This window comes from Nicotiana sylvestris, chromosome 7 (assembly GCF_000393655.2).
Source record: "Nicotiana sylvestris chromosome 7, ASM39365v2, whole genome shotgun sequence".
In the NCBI taxonomy this organism is placed as follows: domain Eukaryota; kingdom Viridiplantae; phylum Streptophyta; class Magnoliopsida; order Solanales; family Solanaceae; genus Nicotiana; species Nicotiana sylvestris.
In genome coordinates this window covers 36806129-36817957 of record NC_091063.1, presented here as the reverse complement: position 1 = coordinate 36817957, position 11829 = coordinate 36806129, and the positions used below count along the sequence as shown (strand labels likewise).

Sequence of the window (11829 nt, the reverse complement as noted above, 5' to 3'; positions counted from 1 at the left end):
GTACTTTTGTGGCAGGCAAAGTAGAACGTCAGTGAATAAGAAGCACATATACGTGCCAAAAACTACGAGAAAGTGTTTTTAAAGGACCATGTACCCACTGCCACGTCTTCGCCAACTAGACCGATTCCAAGTAAAAGAAAAAAAAGTTAATCTCAATCGATATTCACATAACCGCATGTATTTTTAACATATTTTTAAAGTCGTAGTTTGGTGTAAGCACCGGATACGAATAAACATATTTGGCAACAGAGGTAAGCCTATTAGCTCCTGTTGGATGGCATTTTGGAGCGCTTTCTTCCTTTTCCTTGTGGGGGGAGGAGGGGACATGTCCTACTAATAAAGTTGAAGAATCTTAATCAGTACGTGTCTAGCTTGTTTATTTCATGAGACTTCTCAGCTGATAAATTTATCAAACCAGTAACAGTATAGTACAATAAGAGAATGATTATCCAACTTGCACGTCTCTCTTCAAAAATCCACTTAGCCAGATGGAACAAAGTGGAACTACTTAGCCACTGCTTTGTGCATCGTCTGCATTTTCTAGGAGAGCATTGCTGGAAAGCAAACAGTTAGAATTTGGGACAAAATGCATTACATTTGATGAAACCATAAAAAGGTGAATATCCCTGTACACACTTGATCCCTGAAGGAAAATGGGAAGCAAACTCGGAAACCTACTACAACTACTACTACTACTGTATTTTTAATAGAAGTTAAGAGTAATTTTCTCCGTGCATGGTATCAATGGTACATTTTTTCACCTTTCAGTTACGTTGTGTCCTGCCTCTCCTACCACTAAAACGGCCACCACCCCTGTGATTCCCTCTCCGACCACCACCAGAATGAGTGCCTTGATTGAAGTTTGGAGAGCCGTGTATATAGCCGCCTGGACCTGCAGCATTTGGTTGTGAATTGTTGTTCTGTACCATTTGTGGTCCATTCACTGGTACCTGACCTCCCAAAATCAAGGGTGTAGGAGCCATTTGACCCATTGACAGTTGTGGTTGATTAAAAACATTTTGTCCTAATGCAGGCCAAGGTAGAAATGATGGCCCGGCACCAAAATTTGGTTGGCCACCTGCTGGGAAGATAAAGTTGGACGAAAGAGTTGGATTCATTTGCTGCTCAAAAGGTACTGCATTTGGCGAAGGCATTGGAAACATTTGCTGTTGATGAATCTGTTGTGGCCATGGCATGCCAATAGTCGGCAGTGCATTAGGAAAGCCCATATTCTGGGGCTGCTGATATGGGATTCCATTCGTCCAAACTCCAGCTGATGGTGCTGCTTGACCAGGGGCTTTTTCCATAGAAGGAAATGGAGGGGCTGATGGAGGCCTACTACTCTGTACATGTCCTTGAAACGAGGAGTTTGGATGAACACCTTGATCCAGTGAACCAGCAGCAGCTGAGATAAAACGTTGACTTTGGTCGACTGGTGGCCTAGCATTTTCACGTTGCACATCTGCAGCCGCAGATTCATTGTGTTTCCAGTTCTGAGATTTATTTTTGGGTTTCCTTTTGTCCTTGTTGTTTCCTGGTTTCTGGTCATTTGTGGCACCCCTCTTTTTCATTTTCAGCATTCTCTTGTACTCAGCCTCCTTCTCATCATCTGAAAATTCTTCCGCCTCAGACACCTCTTCATCATTTTCACCAGATGCATCATACCCTTTCTTGTAAAGACTGTTGTCATTTAACACATGTTCGGAAAATTCAGGGACAAAAGAGATCAAGGTGCCCGGGTTGATTCCAGTTGGGACTTCGTTATCAGAATTGTATCTTACAATGTAGTAAGGGTTCTTGACAGGCCCAAAAATCTCATCCACTATACCTAGAGGAGATCTGCTTTCTGTTATCCAGAGAATAGAACCGTCGTAAAGAGGAGTATGCTTCTCCACCCCTTCTACTACAACTTGGGCTCCAATGATCTGTCAAACCATACATAGATAACAAAGTTGAATAAAACAGAAGCAAAAGACAAAAGATCAGATTGCGTTGTTTGCTTTTTAGCTTTTTAGTCTCACCGATGATACAACTCCTACAGGCAGCATCTGGTGATGTGGTTGTAAGGTTACAGTCACTGCAGGAACTGGGGGTAGAGCCTGCAGAAGCAAGAAGACTGAATATTGTGCATGTTGAGAAAAACATGAAAAGCAAATCCACAGCGTCACTTCTTACCATAGAGTAATATCATAGAGTTCGAGTAGCAGCATAAAATATTACCTAAGCAACCAGATCATTAAAATGAAGTTTGCTTGGATGCAAGTCAGAGTTCCATGAAGAGAAGAAACTTGATTTGTTTTTACATTTTCTGAAATATCGATTAATCTCAAACTGGGACTGATCAAGATGTCCTTCTAGCTTCTAAGGATAAGTAGACAGGCATAGAGCAGAAACAAGACCGTCTTTTTTCTTCTTCAAAACTACATTCTGCCATTCTCCAGATTTGTATGCATCTTCTCTGTTATATTCACGGGTTAAGGATCGTGTCACTGGGCGATTAACAGGAAAATCCTCTTCCAGTAACGAGGTCTTTTTCTTGTTTTTATTTCTTCCCTTTGAACGACCTATGGTGACAGATCTGTGGGGTTCGTCAAAGGGAGCTCCAACCTTAAGACCCGTTGAGAGAGAGTCTCGCACCTCTGGAGTTAAGAAAATTCTGCGTGTCTTTATTTCTAACATTACTGCTCTTTAAATAGAGCTTACAGATAAAATAGGAAAACTTGTCCAAGTAGGAAACCTAATTGAAATAGAATTAAAAACCTAACATAATACCATAACTGGAAACAAAAGCTAATAAAAATAAAATAGCATAATTAATGTTGCTGCTGAATGGTTCCACGCCTTTTATACTGTTTTCCAATAAAGGCATCCTTAACATCACTCCCCTCCTGGAGAAAGAGCTTGTCCTCAAGCTTGTAATGTGGAAAAGCATCACGAAGCTGAACCAGATCACGTAGCATCATCAGCTGAAAATCCACACCATTGAGCAAGAATCTCCCAATTTCCACGATTGAGTCGGGATCGGAGAATGGTGTTTGGGACAAACACAACCTTGCCATCTTCCAGAGGGGGTAATGCAGGCTGACCGGTAGGAACTTCTCCCTTGAAAGGTTTGAGAAGGGAAACATGAAAGACATCATGAAGCTTGCAATCTGATGGTAAAGCTAGTTGATAAGCAACTTGACCAATTTTGCGTACCACTGAAAAAGGACCATAAAACTTAGGAGCAAGCTTATGGTGTTTATGGCCAGCAAGAGAGCGTTGTCGATAAGGATGCAACCGTAACCAGACCAATGAACCCGGAGTAAACTCGACATCGCGATGACCCTTGTCATAAACCTCTTTCATGCGTTGTTGGGCCTGTTGAAGTCTGCTGCGAATTTCTTGCAGAACTAGATCCCGGTCAATCAAGGCTTGATCCAGAGCATCTACTCTAGATGATCCTGGAGCATAGGAAAGCAGATGAGGTGGATCACGCCCATAGACAACCTGAAAAGGTGAAGCACGCAATGCAGTATGATAGGAAGTGTTATAACAGAATTCTGCCCAGGAAATCCAGTTCACCCATTGCTTCGGTTGTCCTCCCACAAAGCAACGCAAGTACATCTCAACTGTGCGGTTAACAACCTCTGTTTGCCCATCACTTTGTGGATGGTAGGCTGAGGAAAAAGCTAGTTTGGTGCCGCACAATCGAAAAAGCTCTTTCCAAAAATTACTAGTAAAAAGAGCATCACGATCAGAGACAATAGATTCAGGTAGGCCGTGTAAACGCACAACTTGGTTGAAGAAGAGACCAGCAACACTAGCAGCAGTATAAGGATGTGCGAGAGGAAGGAAATGAGCATAATTAGAGAAACGGTCGACTACTACCAGAAGAGCTGATTTTCCTAATGATTTTGGCAAGCCATCAATGAAATCCATAGAAATGTCAGCCCAAATTTGTGTTGGCAGTTTCAACGGTTGAAGCAAGCCGGCTGGGGATAAGTGTTCAGCCTTGTTGCGTTGGCACACTTGGCAGGCAGCAATATAGTCCTGAATAGTGGACTTCATACCCTCCCAAAAAGAGTCTTTACGCAATCTTTGCAGTGTTTTCTGAACACCTTCATGAGTGCTATCGTGAATTCCAGATACCACAGAAGTTATCACGGGAGATTCTGTAGGCAAATAAATTCAGTCTTTGTAAAAAATAAGGCTGTCTCGCATAGACCAATCTTTACCCAGTTCTTGGCGCTCTATCTTGGCTGCAATTTCTTTGAGAGCTGCAGAATGTTGAGTTTCTACTCGCAGTTCGTCAATCAATACAACTCGTGGCTGTGAGATGGCGAATAGCATTCCTTCATCTGTATCACGCCGAGATAAAGCATCTGCAGCTACATTTGCTCTTCCAGCCTTATACTCAACCCGAAAAGTAAAGCCCATGAATTTACTGATCCAGTGTTGTTGTGGGGATGTGGTGAGATGTTGTTCTAGCAAATATTTAAGGCTATAATGATCTGTGCGGATGAGAAACTGCTGCCCCCACAAATAAGATCGCCAATGCTGAACAGCTTTAGCCAATCCTATTAGTTCCCTCTCATAACAGGCAATTTAAAATGCCGATCACCTGAAGAACAGCCCTCTGTTGTAGAACAGCCCCAATTCCCACACCTGAAGCATCACATTCCACCACGAACTCCTCATCGAAATTAGGCAATTGCAAAACCGGGGCAGCCACTAGAGCCTGTTTTAGAGCAGTAAAGGAGGCTAGGGCTGACTCTGTCCAATTAAATGAATTCCGTTTGAGCATGGTTGTGAGGAGAGCTGCAATTTGTCCGTAGTCACGAATAAATTTCCGGTAATAGCCTGTTAGTCCTAAAAAAACCCTCAAGGCAGTGATAGATTGAGGTTGGGGCCAGTTGTCAACTGCCTTAATTTTGCTTGTGTCTGCTGATACACCTATCGCTGAAACTACATTACCAAGATAGGCCACTTGATTTTCCCCAAAAGAACACTTGGACCTTTTTAAACAGAGGTGGTGAGCCCGTAGTAACTCAAAAACAGTTATAATATGACCTAAATGCTCTTCCCAAGACTTGCTATAGATTAAGATATCATCAAAAAATACTAGGACAAACAAGCGCAGACACTTACGAAATACCTCGTTCATCAATGCTTGAAAAGTGGATGGGGCATTTGTTAAACCAAATGGCATGACTAGGAACTCAAAGTGCCCATGGTGAGTCCGAAAAGCGAACTTCTCTATATCCCTGGGATGCATGCGGACTTGGTGATAACCTGATTTAAGATCCAGCTTGGTAAAGAACCGAGTTCCGCGTAGTTCATCCAACAATTCATCAACTACTGGAATAGGAAATTTATCCTTAATTGTTATGGTATTAAGTTCTCTGTAATCCCCACAAAAACGCCATGTTCCATCTTGCTTGCGAACTAATAGCACCGGTGAGGAAAAAGGCGATTGGCTTGGCCGAATAATGCCTTGTTGCAACATCTGGTCACATTGCCTTTCTATCTCGTCTTTTTGTGAGTGAGGATATCGGTAATGTCTGACCACTACGGGCCCTATTTCGGGTTGGAGGCAAATTCTCTGATCACACGTGCGAAGAGGTGGCAGCCCTACTGGATCATGAAACATGACATTGAAGTCGGATAATAAATCATCCAGTTAGTTTTGTTGTTCAGATGGTGCTTGAATAAGATGTAGTTGTGGCTCATCTGGTTGCCTTTGCCCTTGTAAGGTGACTGAATTTCCAGCTAGTTTAAAAGTCATCGTAAGAGAGACAAAATCCCATAGTATAGGTCCTAATGTTTGTAGCCACTTAATTCCCAAAACAAAGTCAAAGCCACCCACAGGAATTATATAAAAATCAGCCACAAAAAAGTTGTCAGCAACAGAAAACCGAACCCGTTGACAAATTCCGGTGCTAGGAACCTTCTCTCCATTTGCCACCGAGACATACAAATATGACTTAGGTAGGATTTGCAGCCCTAGATGTTGAGCTGCTATGTCGACCAAACTCAGTAATGTTTTTGCATTACTGTAGTTGCATGGTTTTAGCATTTTGCTTCCCTGTCATGGCATGCAGGGATATTTCTGGCTCGTTAGCCGCTTCTTGTGTCATGGTTTCTTCATCACTAATTTCTAACCAAAATAATTTTTTACATTGATGTCCAGGTTCATATTGTTCATCACAATTAGAGCACAAACCCTTTGCCCGTCTTTCTGCCATCTCGACTCGTGACAACCTCTTAATAAATGGTGAATTCACACTGTTGGTACTGGAATTTGCTGCTGTAAAATTTCCTTGGCCAGAGTTAATCTTCGAGTTTGCAATTGATCCAATATTGTTGGTCTTTGAACTCATACCAATAGATGTTCCATAACTTCGACGGAGGCTGGTAGTAAGTTGTTGCTTTTTCTCATAGGCACGTGCCAGATTCATCATTTGCGCCAAATTTGGAGGACTTAACATCTCTACATCTAGTCGAATTGAATCTCTTAATCCTGCCGTAAATAGGTCAACCTGCTGATCTGCCCGCACCGTACAAGCACGTGCTAGCAGCCCCTGGAATTGGCGTTGATATTCTTCCACGGTCCCTATTTGTTTAAGATTCACCAACTCCCCCAATGGGTTGCCACGTAAAGGTGGCCCAAATCTGAGAGTACAATAGTCTTTAAATGTTCCCCACATGAGTGTGGGTTTTTCCTGTTCCAATTTGAAATACCAGAGTTGAACCTCGCCCAACATGTGAAAAGCTGCCAGACCAACCTTATCCAACTCCGCAGTGTGTTGATTGGCAAAGAACTTTTCACAACGGTGGAGCCATACCAGCGGGTCGCTAGAACCATCGAAGGTGGGGAAGTCAAGCTTGGTATATCGTGGCACAATTCCGCCTCCCGTTCGTAATTTCGGTCTCTCCTCTATTCTGGTATTTCGATTGCCAATAGCACTACTGCCTGCTAAGCCATCATCAGTTTCTTTGTTGCGGCTTCTGTTGGACCCGCTTATTAGTTCCTCCAGTTGTTGCGATACTTGTTGTAACCGAGCTTCCATTCGCGATTCAATTGCAGCAATTCTTAATTCATTCGCTTGCTGAATTTCTTGTAAAAGAACTCTTAATTCGCTGGCATCGCCCATAGTGTTTATCTCTGGTACCAATTTGTTATATTCACGGGTTAAGGATCGTGTCACTAGGCGATTAACAGGAAAATCCTCTTCCAGTAACGAGGTCTTTTTCTTGTTTTTATTTCTTCCCTTTGAACGACCTATGGTGACAGATCTGTGGGGCTCGTCAAAGGGAGCTCCAACCTTAAGACTCGTTGAGAGAGAGTCTCGCACCTCTGGAGTTAAAAGAAAATTCTGCGTGTCTTTATTTCTAGCATTACTGCTCTTTAAATAGAGGTTACAGATAAAATAGGAAAACTTGTCCAAGTAGGAAACATATTTGAAATAGAATTAAAAACCTAACATAATACCATAACTGGAAACAAAAGCTAATAAAAATAAAATAGCATAATTAATGTTGCTGCTGAATGGTTCCACGCCTTGTATACTGTTTTCCAATAAAGGCATCCGTAACATTCTCGGTCTTCCAAACATCAAACCAGACTCTTGTGAAAATTGGAGATGGAGTTTAAACCACAAAGTCTAAAATATCGAACACGTTGAAGTACTTGACAACATTCTATATAGATAACTACACAACAACAATTTATTTTTGAGCTTAAGCTGGATTCTTTTTTACACCTAATCCACAATGAATAGTGCCACTTCCCTACAGACATTGTTTTTCCTGTAGTATAAGGCTTTCACGACAAGTTTGAGGCATTGCTTACTGTTACCCAACCCAGGTCTACTAAAGATATTTTGTGCTGTAAGCACTTTTCTTGTCACATAATAATTACCTGATTAGCTCTTCTATTATCCTTAGTTCCTTGCAAATACAGAAACATGCTCATGTAGTCATGTTCACATCAACCATATCAACCCGTGGATCATGCTGAAAGGAAGACCTATTTCGATGATAACCCCTGGAGGTCAGCCAAAACTTACTTTTTTTTACAGAGAAAACGAAAATGATAAAAAAAACATGTAATGGCGTTTGGAGGCGAATTTGTGAATGAAAGAGTCAAAGTGGGTAGCTTCTAGAAAGCAAAAACTGGCTCAAATAGAGGAACCGAGATTACTTTCAAAAGGGAAAAAAGCCCTTAGAACTGCAACAAATCCGTACTATGATGCCATTTTTCATTTGCTGTTCAAGGCTTTAGATTGGTAGCTGTTTAAGGCTTTAGATTGGTAGGGCACCCCACAGAAAAACTGTAGGTATTTCAGAGCTATTCTTCTAGAGCTCTCCCCTATTTAGCAAACCAAAGCCCAAATTTGAATTCCAACAATTTAAAATAAAATAAAATAAAGAGACGTCATTATAGGAAAATGAAGAAGAACCAATCTGAATTTTTTGGAACGACAATCAGGTTAGTTATGGTGTTAGCTTTGTGTCAGCCAAAACTTACTTTACAGTGTTTGCCACTTTATCTATGGGTATGACAAATAACTGGGACTTGGGATCCATAAAGGGAGATAGATGAACTCCACATCCCACCAAGTTCCGGTGTTACATATTTAGACCACGCATACACTAATACAAAAAGAATATCAAGATATCAATCAAATGCTATCCGGTTTGCAATTTTAGATATATACAGAAGTCAGCAATTCTGGCTTCAAGTCTATAACAATGATCAAAGATTTGAGTTCCAGAATTGGCTATACTAAGGGCAGTCATCTTTTACTCGAAAAAGCCCATTCATCTTTCATTGACATGGTTGCTCTTCAAATAAATAATGTATGATTGCCTATTTTAATATCCATGCTTTACAGGCACCGATTAGAGCATCATCTCTTGTATAATCCTTAATTTAAAGGCTGGGTGTCTTTTCTGAATATTTAGCTGAAATTTAGTCATTTTTCTGTTACAATCCATAAGGTGCAGACAAATAAAGCACTGATAAGCTGCAACAATTAGTAATTCAGATGCATTAGCAATTACATATGAAATGATAAATTAATACCTGAACCTCATTCTTAGACCTGATTGGTCCCTTAACAGCAGTGTCCTCATCATCTTCATTCCAAGCAACCATCTCATCGGGATCAGACGCCTCAATCTCACCTTCTTCCATATCCACCTCCCTTTCTTCTTCCTCGCTCGAGCTACTCCCATCATCATGGCTACTAGACTCCGATGAAGAGGCTGAGCTTTCACTTTCAGATTCGGTATCACTACTGCTCCCATCTTCACCCCCTTTTAACTTGTCACCATTCACTGTACTTGTCTCATCAACACTTCTTTCCTCAGCCCTATTACTGATGATGGCAACTTCATCACTCTCCTCACTCTTGCTAACGACAGCCGCCACACTATCACTGACAATGCTACAATTGCCAATATCAGCTTCAGCAATATTCACACTATTTCCATCTTCGTCAACAACTCTTTCATCCTCTGTCCCATTTATACTAACTTTCCCAATCCCCTCCTCAACTATACAATCCAAGTTCCCCACTTCTCCGCATTCTCTCTTTTCCACCTTCAAACAACTCAAAGAATCCAACTTTACAGAAACCTCCTTTTGAACTTCATATTTTTCAGAAATTTCACAAACACCCAATTCATTATTCATATCCATAGTGCTAAACTCAACTTGTTCAGAACCAAACTCAGCTGGTTCTTGTTTAACTTCAGCTATAGGGCTATCCAAGATTAAATCTTTGATTGAATCAAAATCAGCAGAAGTCAAAAAAGAGTCGTCAAAATCAGGAACAGATAGGCTAAAGGGGTCGTTTTGTTTGTCAAGGTCTGAAAGGGGTTGAATTTTTTTATCTTCTTCAACCTCATCACCTGTGGGATACACCATGTTCAAGTAACGAAATTTGGGTTTTCAAAATCTTTGACATAGTTGCTGTAATAGGAAAGATACTGACTTTATAAACGTATACAAAGAGTGATGTGCGGATTTTGAGGCTTTTGTTGAGCAAGCGAAAGCATCTTAAACCCTAGGGTTTAACACAGAATAATAATTTAGAAGGCCTAAAAATAAATTGGAAAAAAGGGAAATGGGGAATCAACCGGGCTTGGGTTTGGGCTTCTATGTTCTTCAACCACGGGCCATTTCCTTTGTTTGTCCATTCTCCACAAGGCAATTTTGGGAGAGGGACCAGCCCAACTAGCCCAATACAGTGGATCCATGATTTTATGGTTGAAAAACTAACCAAAATAGTCATTCATCCAACAGCTAAAACTAAAAAAAGCAGATAATGTATGTAATATATAAATAATATATATATATATATACGTGTATAATACATGTATACCGATTAAAATAAATAAATAATAAATTCGACCAGCTATTTGTGCAAAAGAAATAATAGTCGAAAAGCATACGAAAATAGTGAGGGATCCACTGTATTGGATATATATATAAACAACATCGAAAAGCATACGAAAATAGTGAGGGATCCACTGTATTGGATATATATATATATAAACAGACAAAGACATAAATAAAGATCACAAGGGTCTTATAAAATTATCTTAACTCCTAAGGTTACCTTGGACCAGTGGCGGAATCAGAATTTTCATTAAGGGGTGTTAAAATATATAAAAGTAAATATACTAAAAAATTAAGGGAAGTCAATACATAGTATATATACATATATATTTTGTCTCGCGAAAGGGTGTCGTTTGACACCCCTTCCGCCAATGGTTTGGGGGGTGGGGGTTAAATCAGAGTTTGGTAAGAAGGAATAATTGGCAAAATTAATAAAAGTAATTAGAGTATTCTAGTACATTGAGGGAATGGATTTGCATCACAATTATCTTTGGATCCTAATTTGTTTAGAAGTACGATTTGAGAGAAAGTAAAGAGAGTAGAGACAAATAGCCTGTTTGGCCAAACTTTTTGGGGGGCAAAAGCATTTTTGGCCTCAATTTGAAGTGTTCGGTCAAACTTTTGGAAGGAAAAAAAGTGTTTTTGAGGAGAAACATAAGCAGTTTTTGAGAAGCAGAAAAAAGTAGCTTCTCTCCAAAAGCACTTTTCTGAGAAGCACTTTTGAGAAAAATACACTTAGAAGCAGTTTTCAAAAGTTTGGCCAAACACTAATTACTGTTCAAAAGTATATTTTAAATTAATTAACCAAACACAAACTGCTTCTCACCAAAAGCACTTCTCAAAATAAACTGATTTTAGAAGTTTGGCGTCTCAATATATTATTGAGAAGATTGAATTTTTGAAATATTTAGGTGGCCCTAAGTGCAATAAACCAGTGCTGCCCTTATTAGAGCCCAGCAATGGACATGCTCATTTTCTAAAAGATAAAATATTTGATGAATGGAGATCATGCCATTTTATCAACATGTTCGTGTTGAGAGAAATCAAGATTGCATTAGTTAGTTGAAAATGACTTGTGCGATCAATGATAAGGCCATGATTTAGGAATTAAGGGGACTCAAGCACTGGTTTCTTAGTTATCATTGGGGAGGAAATAATCCTTACGTTACTCTTTTTAGACCCCACGAGGTAATTTTAAGTAATGGAGTGCTTAAACTAAAATGTCATTAACACCTACCAAACAAAATAAAATAGAATATCATCAACACCTAAGTTTTAGCAACATACTGCTCTTGTTTGAATTGTCAAGTGTTGTTTTGTACAATATCGTATCTGAAAAGTCAAGCTAGCTATTACAGAATAGTCAAGCTCAATTATATTGTCATCATGAAGCAACATTTTCTATAGGAACAAATCAGAAATAGTCTGATTTAAAATTG

The 11829-nt window shown here is 40.0% G+C and overlaps 1 protein-coding gene across 1 annotated transcript; it reads right to left on the bottom strand.

Annotated features, from left to right (window-relative positions):
• Positions 1–575: 575 nt before the first annotated feature.
• On the bottom strand, positions 576–10069 carry LOC104242661 (H/ACA ribonucleoprotein complex non-core subunit NAF1-like). Its single transcript, XM_009797728.2, has 3 exons — positions 9071–10069; positions 2022–2099; positions 576–1925 (listed from the first exon to the last, which is right to left on the bottom strand). Exons 1-3 carry the CDS (start codon positions 9914–9916, stop codon positions 765–767), a joined length of 2085 nt encoding a protein of 694 aa, XP_009796030.1. The 5' UTR covers positions 9917–10069; the 3' UTR covers positions 576–764.
• Positions 10070–11829: the final 1760 nt, after the last annotated feature.